The following is a 16,223-nucleotide window of genomic DNA, read 5'->3' as shown; positions in this document are numbered from 1 at the left end:
AAGTCCTCAAAAGTTTGTTCTTTTTTCCATACGAGTTTCACTACTCTAACGTTTTTGCACTTCCATACAAATTTCAGAATCAATGTGTTCACTTTATTTTAAAAAATCTGGTGTTATACATGTATACATATGTAATAAACCTGCATGTTGTACACATGTACCCTAGAACTTAAAGTAAAATTTAAAAAAATCTGGTGTTATATTGATTGTGAATTTTAACATTGAATCTTCTAATCCACAAGTGTGGGATATCTCACCATTTATTTAGATCTTTAAGTTCTCTTAGCAATGTTTTACAGTTTTCTGTGTAGAGTCTTAGATATATTTTGTTTAGCTATTACATAGTAATCTTGTATTTCGTGTAGTAAGTTATATTATTAGTACTTGTAGGATTTTTTTTTTCTTCGTACAGGTTAAGCATCCCTAATCTGAAAATCCAAGATCTGAAATGCTCCAAAATCCAAAACTTTTTGAACACCAGCATGAAGCTCAAAGGAAATGCTCACTGCAGCACTTCAGATTTTAAATTTTTAGATTAAAGAAGCTCAACTGGTATGTATTCTGCAAATATTCCAAAATCCAAAAAAAAAAAAAAATACAAAACTGAAAACACTTCTGGTTCCATGTATTTTAGATAACACTCAACCTCTAGATCATACAGTTTTTTATATAAACCATTTGATCTATAAATAAAAATAATTTCACTTCTTCCTTTCTAATCTTTTTGTCTTTAGTTCTTTTTCTTGCTTTATTTCACTGGTCAGGGTCTTCAGAACAATATTTAATAGAAGGTAAGTAGCCAGGTGCGGTGGCTCATGCCTGTAATCCCAGCACTTTGGGAGGCTGAGGCGGGTGGATCACTTGAGGTCAGGAGTTCGAGACCAGCCTGACCCAACATTGTGAAACACTGTCTCTACTAAAAATACAAAAAATTAACTGGGAATGGTGGCAGATGCCTATAATCCCAGCTACTAGGGAGGCTGAGGAACGAGAACCTGGGAGGCAGAGGTTGCAGTGAGCCAAGATCATGCCACTGCACTCCAGCCTGGGTGACAGAGTAAGACTCTGTCACACACACACATAAAAATAAATTTTAAAAAATAAGGTAAGAAAAGCTAATGTCCTTGTCAAATTCTGTAGATAATTTTTTTTTTAAAACTATTTAGGGTGATGTTATCTGTAAGTTCACCATAAATGCTATTTATCAAGATTTCTGTTATTTCTACTTTTCTGGTAATTTTTTTAAAAATTGTGGATCAACACTGAATTTTGTCAAATGCTTTCTCTGCATCTATTGAGAAGAATGTATATTGGACACACATACTATAAAGTGTTCTCTAGATGCCAGTTAGGTCTCGTTGATTGACAATGCTGTTCACATCATCAGAGAGTGATGTTGAAGTTTACAATGGTAATGGTAAATTTATCAATTTCTACCTGAATATTATCAGTGTTTGCCTTATGTATTTTGATGCTCTATGTTAAGAGTGCAAATGTTTAGAATTGTTATGTCTTCGTGGAGAATGTAACCCTATATCATTCTGTAATTGCTTTTTTTTTTTGATGGAGTCTCGCTCTGTTGCCAGGCTGGAGGGCAGTGGCATGATCTCGGCTCACTGCAACCTCTGCCTCCCAGGTTCAAGCGATTCTCCTGCTTCAGCCTCCTGAGTAGCTAGCACTACAGGTGCATGCCATCATGCCCTGCTAATTTTTGTATTTTTAGTAGAGACAGATTTCACCATATTGGCCAGGATGGTCTCAATCTCTTGACCTTGTGATCCACCAGCCTTGGCTTCCTAAAGTGCTGGGATTACAGGCATAAGCCACCACGCTCGGCCTAATTGCCCTCTTTATTCTTTTAACTCTTGTTCTAAAGTCTGCATTGTCTCAACTCAATATAAGTTTCTTGACTGTGTTTGTGTAATACATCTTTCTCCAATACTTTACTTTTAACCTGTGTCCTTAAAGTGTGTTTCTTCTAGAGAGCATATAGTTAGGTTTTTCTGCTCCTAATCTGACAATCTCTGTCTTTTAACTACTGTGTTAAGACTATTCACATTTAAGGTCATTATTGATAGGCTTAAAATTTACCATCTTTATACTTTTCTATTCATTGCTCTTGTTTCACTCTTTTTTCTTTGACCTTTTCTGATTTTAACTGAGTATTTGATGCCATTTCATTTTATCTTCTCAACACACCAGTGATCTTTCCTTCATAAAAAAATTTTTAGTATTTGCCTTACAGTTAACAATATACGTAAGTAATCTAAGTCCACTTTCAAATAACACTACTCTTCACATGTATTTTCAGGTACTCATAACAAAGCATTCTCTATTCCTCCCTTCCATCCTTGTGACATTGCTGTTATTCATTTTACTTAACTCTATGGTATAAAATCCAGTGTATTATTGTTGTTATTGCTTTAACCAGTTAGCTTTTAGATCAATTAATAAGAAAAAAAAGGAATTTGTTTTACCTTCATTTATTCATTTTTGACATTCTTCCTTGCTTTCTATTGATTCCAGTTTCTGATCTATATCATTTTTCTTCTGCCTGAAGAACTTTTATTATGTCTTGCCGGGCAGTTTGCTGACACTGAATTGCTTCAGTTTTTGTTTGTTTGGGCAAGTCTTTCCTTACTTTTCTTTTATGTTTGAAGGATAATTTTATTGGATATAGAATTGGCTAATTTTTTGTTTGTTTGTTTCAACCCTTTAAAGTTTTCACTCATTTTCTTCTTGCTTAAGAGGTTCTCATTAGAAGTGTCCTGTAATTCTTATCTCTTTTTCTCTGTAACTAAGGTATGTGATGTTTGTTTGTTTTTAAAATCTGACTCCTTTCAAAATTTTACCTTTGGGGTGTGTGTGTGTGTGTGTGTGTGTGTGTGTGTGTATGTGTAAAGCAGTTCAAATATTTATCTTGTTTGGTGTTATCTGAAATTCTTGGATATGTGCTTTGATGTTTGTGATTAATTTTGGAAATTTGTTGTCATTACTATTTGAACTATTCTGTCTTCTCTTCTTCTTCTTCTGACATTCTAGTAATGCATATGTTACATCTTTTAATATAATCCCACAATTCCTGGACGTTCTGCTCTGCTGTTTTCATTCATTTTACTCTTTGCATTTTAGTGTTGGTGGTTTCTATTGATTTACCTCCAAGTTCACTGATTCTTTTCATGGCTGTGTTGAGTCTACGGATGATCCCATTGAAGGCACTCTTATTCGCTGTCACCGTGTTTTTTATTTCTAGTATTTTCTTCTGATTGTCTATTAGTTCCACTTCTCTGTTACATTAGTCATCTGTTCTGGTATATAGTTTACATTTTGCATTACTGCCTTTAACATATTAATCATATTTACTTTAAATTTCCTATTTGATAAACCTAACATCTGTGTCATATCTGAATCTGGTTCTGATGATTACTTTGTCTCTTCAGTTTGTTATTTTCTTACCTCTTGGCACGCTTTGTAATTTTTTGTGTGTGTCTGAAACCTGGACATGTTGTATTTGGTAATAGGAACTTGGGAGGAGGCGTTTGGGGATATCCAATAAATAGTCCACTAGAACGAAGGAAGGGACTGGAAGATAGCATTATGCTTCATTGATGCCAGGAAGCAAGAATCTAATGGGGGCAGTCATCAGGAGCTTTCTTCAGCAAGAGTTTCTAACCTGGGAACCTAAGCAGGACCTAGGGGTGTGTTTCAGTCAAACTTCAACATAAACTTTCTTATTAAACTTTTCAACTACCAACTTACTGTGATAAGTCTTACCATAGAGCCTTACCCTGGGAACTAGAGATGAGATACCTAACCCAGATGAAGAGAACTAAGGAGGGCTTTCTATAGGAGGTGGTATCTAAAACTCAAGCCAGAAGGAAAACTGAATTATTCAGGTGAATGGGTGGGTGTCAGGATGGTAGTGAGTATGACATTTGCGAACCCTTCAAAGTAGTTCAGTGGGCCTTCAGCTTGAAGGAGGAGGGAGTACAGGCAAAACCAAACACCATCACCATCACCCCTATCACCACCACCACTGACAACAGCCACCACTATCACTACTGCCACTGCCACTGCCACCATCACCGCCACAATAATCCAACATCTTGAACAGAAAAACAGACTGCTTTTTAAAACTATAAAATGCTCATTCCTGGAGATGTTGAAGCAAAGGCTGTCCAAACACACAGTAGGGATGTCAGAAAGGGTACACAGGGGGACATGCGGCTATATTGTAAGGGGGACACTCAGCCTCAATTCTTCCTATTCCCTTGTGGAGGGACTTCCTGACTAATGCTCTTGGCCTCTCTCCTGCCCTCCATTTGGTACTCATTCAGCCCAGTCCCATGTTCTGTCCTCACTTGAGACATGTGTTCTGACCTAGTCTGCTTTCTGCCAAGCCTTAAAAGAGGCAGTGCTCAGTTGTGGTGGTGACTGGGATGATCCATTTAGAGAGGAAACATTCTTAGTAAATAAATTTGTCTACAGATATAAATTACACTCTCCGAAGACTTTTATCAGGAATGGAGCTGGTATTTTGAGGTCCATTGACCTACCACTTGTGTTTATTTCTCATTGAAAGGGTCTTTTTTTTTTTTTTCTTAAATTGACCCCATAAATCTTTGGATGACATCTAAAGTTGTTTCCAACACTCAGAGGTCTTTTCCCCTGGATCATCAAGAAAACAAAGTTCAGTACCCTTGGTTTAAGAATGCTGAGAAATAAATTATATATTTTAAAGTTAGTAAGTTTATAATTTGGAAAGCTAGTAAGTGTTCCATTAAAAGGGGTTAAAATGAAAAATCAATGGCTCTATTGGAAAACTAGGAGAAACAACTTATGCTCTAATCATATCAGAAACTTTACTATGTAAATATAAAATTATGCTCAAGTTTCAATAAGAGTATAGAGCAGTTGTTCTCACCCATAGGTGGGAACTGAACAATGAGATCACTTGGACTCGGGAAGGGGAACATCACATACCGGGGCCTATAATGGGGAGGGGGGAGGGGGGAGGGATTGCATTGGGAGTTATACCTGATGTAAATGACGAGTTGATGGGTGCTGACGAGTTGATAGGTGCAGCACAGCAACATGGCACAAGTATACATATGTAACAAACCTGCACGTTATGCACATGTACCCTAGAACTTAAAGTATATATATATATAAAAAAAAAGTATAGAGCAGTTCACACAAAAAAGAAATGTGAAAAAACAAATACAAAGATATAGGAAAGCAGAACACAATATCCAGATGGGAAGTGATAAAGATGAGAAAATGTGTAGATAATGCACTGGATAGTTAAATATGTCTACATTTTGTTTGGTTATACTGGATTCTACTAAGTAGTATTCTCCTAAGTGCATTACAGAAAGTAATTATTCTAGTTCTTTTGACATTTGTTAACTACAGACCCCATTGGTCTCTACAGGGAACTCTAACCATAATAAAAGACTTGGAAGACAATCGCAGGAGGATCAAGGAATAGAACAGCTCAGAAAAATCAGCACTGAAGAGAACAGTGTAAGCAAATGCATGGAGCCACATTCCAAGGGTCCTAAAATGATAGTGATTTTTCCCTTTACTCAATAGCATATGCAGAACTGTCCAATTTCAAGGTGCCACATCTCAGAATATTTTTTAAAAGGAAAAGAAGTACAAGTGGGTGATAGCTGCAGCATAAAAAATGGACCAGAGGCATACATCTATTTTGCAGGTGATCATTTAGAAATATGATAAATCAATAGGAATCATTTGTAAGCGATACTCATATGACAACTATTTATTCTTGCAGACATCTAAAGGATACCCATGTTTTGTCCATGAAGTAGACCAAGGAAACCCTTTATACATTCAAAGCAGCTTTTAAAAAATATTTTATATTCTGGGGAGCTCTGAGTGCTTCACCTCTGAAAACAAGTCTTTAAAGTTGGCAGGGGAAGGAACCCTTCACAGACAGAGGATTTGAAGCCGAACGAGATGAGGTGATGTTAGCAACCACCACAGGAAGAAACTTCAAACCTGAAGAGATGCTCGACTGTGCATAAAAGAATCTGAAAGTGCCTGTGAGCTTACACCTGGCCCCAGTAGAGTCTCCTCATCAGCATTTCAAGCCAGGCCTCAGAAAACTAGGGACAGAATCTTGCAAGCACAGAAACATACACAAATTTCTTTGCTTCAAACCTAATCTCATGATTTCAGTCTATATATCCTAATGCTTCTCCAGTGTTCTAACCATCTTGTTCTTTTTAAAGTGTGCTTCTGCAGGGAGTTCATGCTACTAGTACAGCAGCACCCCCCTTAGCTAAGGTTTCGCTTTGTGCAGTTTCAGTTACTAGTGGTCAACTGTGGTCTGAAAATAGATGAGTACAGTACAATAAGATATTTCAAGAGACAGAGATATTTATCTAATTATTACTATGGTATATTATTAATTGTTCTATTTTATCATTAGTTCTTGTTAATCTCTTATCGTACCTAATTAAAAAAATTATCATAGGTATGTATGTGTACACTATATAAATAATGTTTGGTAATATCTATGGTTTCAGACATCCACTGGGCGTCCTGCTATGTCTCCCTTGCAGATAAGGGGGGTCTACTGTAGCTTCTCTTCTGATTAAACACATCTGCCGCCAAAGAGCAGGTATCTCCTGGGCACAATAAAATTACCAAAAATTTTGATATTGCAAAAGATTTTTAACACTGATAGGTTAAAATATGTCTAAAGTTTTCTTAGACTTTGAAGCACCTAAGGGAAAATTTTGTTTAGAATTTAAGGTTCTTCAAATAAACACAGAAACAAATGTTAATATAGTAGAACTCTTTGTACAAACAAATATAGACAATTTAAACAACTACTGAGGTTAAAGGGTAATTTTCAGAAAAGGTTAAAATCATGACTGTCATACAAATACGGAAGTGAACACATCTTTTTTTTTTTTTTTTTTGTTTTGTTTTGTTTTGTTTTGTTTTGTTTTTGAGACGGAGTCTTGCTCTGTCGCCCAAGCTGGAGTGCAGTGGCGCGATCCTGGCTCACTGCAAGCTCCGCCTCCTGGGTTCACGCCATTCTCCTGCCTCAGCCTCCCGAGTAGCTGGGACTACAGGCGCCCGCCACTGCGCCCGGCTCATTTTTTTTGTATTTTTAGTAGAGACAGGGTTTCACCGTGGTCTCGATCTCCTGACCTTGTGATCCGCGCGCCTCGGCCTCCCAAAGTGCTGGGATTACAGGCGTGAGCCACCGCGCCCGGCCGTGAACACATCTTTAAGATTTTAATTTAACTTATTAATGAGGAAACTGGCAAGATGTTAAAACCAGCTCAAAGGAGAATCTGAACAGCACACACAATTATAGATCAGGAAGACTGAAATAAATGTGTAAATGGGAGGTAAAACTCACCTTTTCCACAGTGGCTAGGGAAGTCAACTGAACCTCTATGGAACAGAATTTACATGTCAATGGACAAAAATTATATTGTATTACTCTCTGTTATCTATAACTCACAGAGTTATAAAGTTGCTCCCTAGAATCAAAGAATTAGATAACCCAAATGTTGTGCTATAGATGACAATGCATAGCTTTCCGTGGAAGCACAATTTTTTCCCTACATGGATCACGATTATTTTATTTACCACTATATTCTGAAAACCTGGTATATGGTAGATAGTCCATAAATACTTGCTAAAAGGATGAATGAATGTCCACTATATGAGTCATTAAGCTAGTCATTAAGTTAGGCCCTTCACATTCATCATCCCATTTAATCTTCCCCCAAATTCTTTAAGATAAATATTATCATTTTACTGACAAGAAACTAACGTGTGGCATCATGTGGCATCATGTTTCTATTACATGTCAAAGGCTGGGGTAGAGGGCAGGGAGGATTTGACGCAGACCTATGTGCAGAAAACCTCTCTCTGTTTTCTTCTTCTTTTTCTCTCCATTTAATATATGTCTTTTTTATTTACCATCACTGGACCACGTGCCTCTAAATCAAGAGATGTTTGTATACAACACTGATATAACATGCTTCCTCAATGAGCATGATATAGGAGATCCTTGCTTTAAGAAAAATAAAAGAACAGCAGCACTCAAGAGAATCTAAGCATAAATAAGAGACACATGAACAATCTTTTCTTCAGCCTTAAAGAGTAGCACAGGACATTTACCAGCCCAGAATGTTTTGTTTCCCATAGATGCTCCTTTCCCTCCTTTCCCAGGATAATAAAGCTGGATGAATTCAACATTGTGTGTATCGTTTTGTTATCACAGATACCATCAGGACAACACTTGGAAAAGAGCAGCAGCTCACATGCATTGTATGCTCATTGTGACTGTGGACTACCTTCATAGCAACACTATGAGGTAGATACTATTAGCATCTCCTCCTCTGCAGGTGAAGAAAGCTGACGTGCACCCAGCAACCTTTACAAAATCACAAGGCTATGATGCAGCTCTGGGCTGCGACCTGGTACTTGTAACCATTCCCCTGTCCTCTCTAAAGTCACTCTCCTGTCTGCATAGCCCGGTGAGGTTTGCTCTGTCATCACGTCTTGAGTTTTACAAACCTCTTTGCCCTTTTCATCACAGCCTCCAAGAGTACTGGGATTCCCACAGCTTCTAGCATCATAGGGCTGGTAAATGCACACTGGCTGAAGTCCTGAAAGCTATTTTCTGGCCACTTGGCGCTTGTGATCATTTGGGTATTTTGCATTCACTCTTAGAGAGGCAGGGGCCAGAGAACAGGGGAAGAGAGTGGTCTTCTGAGGTTTCAAACAGGTGAATGTCAAAAAGATGTAGACCAAAAGTTAATCTGAAATCATTCTCTCTGTTCCCTAAGTCCCCAAATAATTCCCTGCTTTCTTCTTCTTGCCAGAAAATAGGCTGCCCTTAAAAGGAAATAACAGCATGTTTTTCGACACCTCCAGGTGAGTCCTGACATGAATAATAGCACAATGCCAGCATGGAAAAGGAGTCAATCAACGGTTAGCTTAGTGGTTTACCTATATTATTTCATTTAATGTTCACAATGTCTCTCTGAGCCAGGTACTATTATCTTTATTTTGGAGATGAGGAAGTGAGGTTAAGTAACTTGCCCAGGTTAAGCAGCTTGCCAAGATCCCAAGAAAGTTATGATTTCCCAATACCAGGTGTGTTTCATGAAGACCAAGTCTGCCACCAAAAACATATGACAACTGTTTGAAATACATACCTCATTTCCACACTCCTGTCCTCATGTCACTTAGCAGAAAACCTTGGGAAGTGGGACCATTTATTCCATACGCACTGAAGCATGAATCTTTATTTCTGAGGACTGTAAGGCTCATCCTCTTCAAACCATTATAAATGCTTATCCTTCCCTCAAGGGGACCTCATAATTCTCACCCCTAATAAAAGATAACACTGCTTTCAAATAAGATCATGAAAAAGGCTTTGCCATTACTATCGCACAGGCATTAAGAAACATTAAGCAGCCATTATCTGATGAAGGCTACCATAATCAGGCAAATGGTTACTAACTGATTGATTACGTTTAGGAGTAGAATAACTGACCCTAGATGGGCTTTTCTTATACTCTTAAGGGAGGAACTAAGAAAATGAAATGTAGACACTTGGAATCGAAGCTAAGTACCCACGCTGCCTTCCGAATTTCATAGATTTCATCCAAAAGGGCCATTGGCTCTAGTTGGGAGTGGCAGAGAAGAAATGCATAAAGGACCCTTTTTATATTTAAAATAGAAGGATTTTACTCTCTTGTTTGTTAACTCAGCTTCAGCTACAATTGGGTGTTTTCCCTATATATTTAGACATATCAATGTGGTCGGCAGGAATCTAGGATCATCTAGCTCAGCATTTTTTTAAACATTTAGTGCTTAAATGTTTTAAAAAGTTTTTTTTTTTAAATCAAGTTTTCAAAATCAATCAAGTTTTCTGTGTGTTTCAAATATATACAACAGACGTAAAGGGAGCGGCTTTGGTTCACACACCCGCCTCTACCCAAAGCACACCCATGTCCCTTTGGCCACGTCCATGAAACACACTTAGAAGACCACCGACTAAGACCTCTTCTAAGAAGGTGAACTGACCTGCCCCAGATCTCACAGATACAGCCTAAGAGCAGAACTGCAAAAATAAATACTTTCTGCTTAACAAGTCCCTTTTCATGGTAATAGGGTGAACAGACCAAGAGAGATTAGGATTTGTCATGACAGAACATATGGGTTTGGAAAGAGGTTTGTCATCTAGAGTGTTCAGCTATTTCATGACAAGTCACTTTACCACCAGAGTGAAATCATTTTCCCAGAAAAAAAGATCTGGACTAGAAACGACTTCTTAACATTGTTTCCCCCTTGAAGCTATACAGTTTTGGTTTACAGAGTGTATCCTCAGTCCTATCTTTCACTGCACCATTTGTGAAAGGAAAAGAGAAGTGTTGGCCACATACAAATAGAATCTTAGGGTGAAAGGGCAGGCAAGGTCTGGAAAAGCCCCCTTACTCTGATGGGCTACCACAGTGGGCATATTTGCTCCATCTTGCTCACTCTGTCCCCCAATTGAGAGACTTGATCTGAAGGTCCTTTATGGTTCACTATCCTGTTCTATTTTCTGCTTTCAAGCAGAAAATATATTTTGACCTCCACATGTAATATTTGAACACCCTTGATCTAAATGGAATCGTAATCTGTGCCTTGAAAGTATTCATCCCAAGGGCAGAGAGTTAGTATTATTATATTCCATTTCGGAAACTTGCAACATTGCTAGGTGCAGATACTAGAAGATGGTCAACAGGGAAACAGATGCCCAGAGGACAGGAGTGTCAGGGAAACTGACTTTTCCCCTGGACTCTTTCACGTGATTGGATACAGGTATATAGCTCACCCAGTCAAAGAAGTCAATATACATTAAACATTTTTTCTTAAACATTTTTTAAAAAGCATTTTCCTACTTAGAATCCTTTTCTACTTAGAAGATCTACATAGTGATTCCATAGCCAAGTTCATGTGAAAGACTTCCTTCTTTCCTTTCTCTCTGATTGGTGTGCTCTTATTTCCTCTAGGATCCCCCAATCCTGCACCCTGATTCCCATATACTTTTACAATGGATGCTCAAAATTCACAGTTTTCTATAATAACCATGTATGTTTGTTAAATAGCATGGCTCACATGGATCTGGAATTTATCACCCCTTTGAAAGTAAACCCATGTCAGAAAATTTCAGCAAGAAGATATTGTTTCATTGGTAAGGGTATGGGAAAGGCCATCATGACTGGGAGAAAGAAAGGGAGTGAAATATCTGGGATACTGCATACTTTACCAGTTATGTCATGCTGTTTGAATGACTCACTGTAGATCTGATACTGATTCGGACAATGTTTCTTCAACCACTTGCAGACATCCTGCTGGGTCCATAGAGCCACCGGTTTAGACAGCTTCACTGTAGCTGACTATAAATAAAGAAGGAAAAGAAGATCTGTCAATGCTGGCCCCATGCCTAGGAAGACACTCTAGTTAAAAGTCTTAAGAATGTGTTAAAGGCTACAGACTGGATTCCCCAAAGATAAATATCTAGTTCTTGTCTTCCTCCTAACCTCTGCAGACCTTCTCAATACTGCTGTAAAGTACAAAGAAAAGGTCCAGGTGGAGAAGCTGTGAAAATGATCTAACCATCTCTGCTGAGAAAAAATGCCAAGGAATCCCTAGGAAGTAGTGTTTTTTAATGAATACTCTAGCAGAAAACAAGGGGTTGCTAAGCAATTAATTACATTATAGGGGAGAAATAGCTGTGGCCCCAAGTGCGTTTCTTTGTATTCCAAGAAGGTATTTATCTCTTGCTGTCCCTGACTTTTCTAGAGCCTAGTACAACACTGGCTCCAAGAAGTGCTAATAATAATTTTAGGAATGAATGTTATTGGATTTAGATAACTGCATACTAAGAACTGCAAGTCTGCCTGGGGGCTCTGGACTTAGGGTGGCCCTGAAATGGTCAGGAGCATTAGTTATACCAAAGTGGGGAAGCAAAAAGTCAATTCCACCAGGATGTGGAGAGCAGTAATAAGATAATGGGGGCAGTTAGGCTTTATACAGAAGCCAACTAGTCAAGGTCTTTTTTTTGTTCATTGGATTTTTCAGGGAAGTATTAATGAGGAAAACACACACACACACACACACACACACACACACACACACACACACACACAGAGGGAGTGAGAAGAGCTTAGCCTTTGACAAATGATGGATTACAAATACATTTATTAGTGAATAAGCATTAATTTCATGCCAGATGATGGTCTCCCTCAGAGATCCCAGGAATTTGGTTTTGGACAGATTAATGCTTCACTATCTAGAATTTTTATCATGCTGGATCAGTGTTTGCCAAGAAAGTAAAGCCATCCTATCGGAAGCTGTTTGAAGGCTCCTGGGTGGTACAAGGACGTGGCCATTATTATCCCTGCACTTCACCATAGGTATCATTTCCTTCCACTTCTCTATCAAATCTTTCAGATTAAGGCAAGGGGAGAGCCTTCATTTGGTAGGAGTGTGATTGTAACACCTGCTGACATGTTTGTTGTTGTTGTTTCCTTGGCAAAGAAATGGCTTGCTTCAGTCTCAGAATCTTAAAAAAAAAAAAAAAAGCAGTATATCTAGCATCTAATAACTTTTAAAAACTTTTTAGTACACTTAAAGTTACCCTTTATTTGATGGCAAATAAATTATGGCAAAATAAATTTTATTTTCTGTAGCAATATCTTCTTAGCTTTCTAAACAAATTTGAGTTTAAAGAAACAACTATCCCAGAGGCCAATTTTTAGTAAAAAAAAGAAACAATGGTGCAGATGATGAGAGAGTCATAGTGAAAACAGTGGAAGCAATATGGAAGCGATTCAAGGTTGGAAAGCACAACGCTCATGTGTTTTTTTTTATTTGTATATTTCCAGTCATATGAGTCCTTAGGTCATAGCTTTCACAATAATCACAATGCAGATCACTTTTTATTTTGTACTGTGATATTTTTCTTTTATTAATTGTGGTAGATTGTGTTTTCCAAAGATGATTTTATATATGTCCATATATTCATATATGTATGTTTTCATATAGACATATATACACATACATATGTATCTGCTTTTCATTCAACGGGACTGACATTTATTTCTTCCACTAACATGTGGGGTTGATGCTCCCTCTGATTCCATTTCAGCAGGGTATGTGACCTTCCTGACCAATGTAGTACAGTGGAATTGATGCTATGTGACTTCTGAGGCTAGGTCATAAAAAAGACACAGTTTCTGCCTGATTCGCTCTCTGGCACTGACCTTTGGAAACCCACCATCATGCTGTGGGGAAGCCCAGGCCACATGGAGAGACCATGTGTAGGAGTTTTGGCCAATTTGCCAGCTAAGGTCTCAGTTGACAGTCATCACCAATGACCAGACAAATGAATGAACAAGCCTCGGATGATTCCAGCCACCAGCCTTCAAATCTTCCAGCCGAGGCCCCCAGATACCACAATAGAGAGTCAAGCCATCTTTGCAGTGCCCTGAGTGAATCCCTGACCCACATAATCCATGAGCATCATAAACAGTTGTCTAATGCCGCTAAGTTCTGGGGTAAATTGTTTTGCAATCCTAGTAAATGGAATACGTGGTGATGTTGGGAGGGTGAGCTCTGTTATAATTTTGTGTTCCCCAGAGTGTCTTGCTTTCAGCAGATGTTGTGTATATCCACAAGGATTAAGTGAATGAATTAATGAATGAAACAGCATTCACAGATATAGCTTGCTATTTAATCAGCAGTGACTTTCACGTTCAGCCCTTGCTTCTCTACACTGCTGTGTGTTGTGCCTACATGGCTCCTAATGAAACATGCCTGCAGCCCTTCATACTAGGGTAATGGGCTGCAGCCATTTTCCCTCTAACCTCTGTGGGAAACGATACTGACTTTGCCTAATTTTGATGAGAGAGGAAGACGTTGGGCATGGAGGGTATAAATGAATAAATATTTTTATTGTTGATGATGTTTAGGTTTTCTTTTTCTCTTTGCTCATCATCACGTCCTTTCCTTTGCACAATTAGGAAACTAGAATTTTAGATCTTTTAGCTAGAAATCACTTACCACCAGGTTTCACAAGTCAGCACCTCTGAATCTAGTTCTTTCCTGCTCTACAAATGTTCCTTCAGATTAGCTGAATGAGTTTATAGCTGACACATCATTACCCTGAAACTCTTGCAAGTAAAGCTAATCACATCTTTTGAAAATTCCTGTAAACCAGTCACAGAAGGCTATAAGCAAGGAAGGGAAAGGCAGAAGGATAAAGTTGCTTACACATTAATATACTAAACTTTTTCCTTCTTGGAAGGTCATGCTTTAAGTTGCTCATTTCCTGGGAAAGGGAGGACACTCAGCCTCAACTGGGCTTCAGGTGGAGATTTACCCAAACACACCAAGCTGACTCAGAATGCATCCTCACGAGCCCACCCTGTATGCTTTTTGTCATGCACATCCCTGTGAAGAGACCACCAAACAGGCTTTGTGTGAGTAATAAAGCTCTTTAATCACCTGGGTGCAGGCGGGCTGAGTCCGAAAAGAGAGTCAGCGAAAGGAGATAAGGGTGGGCCAGTTTTATAGGATTTGGGTAGGTAAAGGAAAATTACAGTCAAAGGGGGGTTGCTTTCCGGTGGGCAGGAGTGGGGGTCACAAAGTGCTCAGTGGGGGAGCTTTTTGAGCCAGGATGAGCCAGGAAAAGAACTTTCACAAGGTAATGTCATCACTTAAGGCAAGGACGGGCCATTTGCACTTCTTTTGTGGTGGAATGTCATCAGTTAAGGCGGGCCAGGGCATTTTCACTTCTGTTGTGATTCTTCAGTTACTTCAGGCCATCTGGGCAGACGTGCAAGTCACGGGGGATGCGATGGCTTGGCTTGGGCTCAGAGGCCTGACACTTTTGTTCTAAGTTTTCCTTTTATCATGAATTCAGAGCTTCTGAGGCTAACACTCAAGGAGCTGCTTTGCTTTATCCTTCAGCATATGCTCTTAGTAGGCATATACTAGTAAGAGCATATACTCAAAACTTTAGGCATAGATTTTTAAGACTGTATGAGGCTGGGCACAGTGGCTCATGCCTGTAATCTCAGCACTTTGGGAGGCTGAGGCGGGCAGATCACCTGAGGTCAGGAGTTCAAGACCAGCCTGGTCAACATGGTGAAATCCTATCTCTACTAAAAATACAAAAATTAGCCAGGCATGGTGGCATGCACCTGTAATCCCAGCTACTTGGGAGGCAGGAGGATTGCTTGAACCTGGGAGGTGGAGATTGCCTTGAGCAGAGATTGTGCCATTTTACACCAGCCTGGGTGATAGAGCGACACTGTCTCATAAAATAAAAATCACTGTCTCAAAAAAAAAAAAAAAAAGTTAAGATGGTATGAACCTACAGAAATGACTCCATGTAAACAGGCATAATAAGTAAAATGAGGGGAATAAAGATTCCTACCTTTTGTCTCTTCTTAATCAGATGGTAATAAAAGTATTGATACCATTTATCAGGTGATTCTTAGCCTTGGTATTTTAATAAAATTACTGTTAGTTTGCCACACCTTAAGAGCTGTAATGACTCCAGTTACCCCAGTCTGCTTCTTCTTTTGGGATTCTCAGAGCTGACTTTGATTTGTTCTGCCTGAACTTCTTTTTGTAGCACCCAGGGTCAACCTCAGTTACTCCCCCTTCCATCAACATTTCCTCCATCCCCAACAGCTACCAAATGTTGGGAGTGAATGTCATAATCTGATTCATTTAAAGAGCTTACACTTTACTTCCATGTGCAATTAGAACAACAAGAAGTACATGTTAAACCATGCCAGTTGAATTCAACATATTGTCCCACTGAAGGTAGGAAAGGAGAGGCAGAGCTCTCAACGCCTTCAACCACCTCCTTTCCTCAACATCCAACCCCTACACTCTATTCACAGCCATCCCTAGACAATGACTTTCTCTGATATGCTGCTGGGTTTTTTTTTCCTGCTGTAGGGGCCTAAGCCTAAATAATAATAGTTCATAAAGCAAAGAAATAAAGCATTTCACATTTACTAGAAACAGTAAACTCATAAGAAAAAAACATCTTGCCCAACGGCAAACATTAAAAAAACATTTGCCCCAGTTCTCTTTCTCCATGTTCATGTCTACCACATCATTCTCTGAATTTACAACCCTGGAGACAACTTTGG

At 38.9% G+C, this 16,223-nt stretch overlaps 1 protein-coding gene across 7 annotated transcripts in view; it reads right to left on the bottom strand.

Annotated features, from left to right (window-relative positions):
* LOC105468533 (sterile alpha motif domain containing 12) overlaps positions 1 to 16,223 on the bottom strand; it is a 495,768-nt gene that overhangs the window by 306,663 nt on the left and 172,882 nt on the right. For 6 of the 7 annotated variants that reach the window (XR_979516.3, XR_011606361.1, XR_011606363.1 and 3 more), the window contains exon 3: positions 11,318 to 11,447. Coding sequence is in view for 3 of the 7 variants with exons in the window: in XM_011718764.2 (XP_011717066.2) it covers positions 11,318 to 11,447 (130 nt within the window). In the remaining 4 variants the exon portion in view is untranslated. The remainder of the gene's footprint in view (positions 1 to 11,317; positions 11,448 to 16,223) is intronic. The other variant, XM_071067437.1, reaches the window with a different exon arrangement.

Source organism: Macaca nemestrina, chromosome 8 (assembly GCF_043159975.1).
Source record: "Macaca nemestrina isolate mMacNem1 chromosome 8, mMacNem.hap1, whole genome shotgun sequence".
In the NCBI taxonomy this organism is placed as follows: domain Eukaryota; kingdom Metazoa; phylum Chordata; class Mammalia; order Primates; family Cercopithecidae; genus Macaca; species Macaca nemestrina.
The sequence above is the reverse complement of the archived record's forward strand: the minus strand, read 5'-3'. Positions and strand labels throughout refer to the sequence as shown.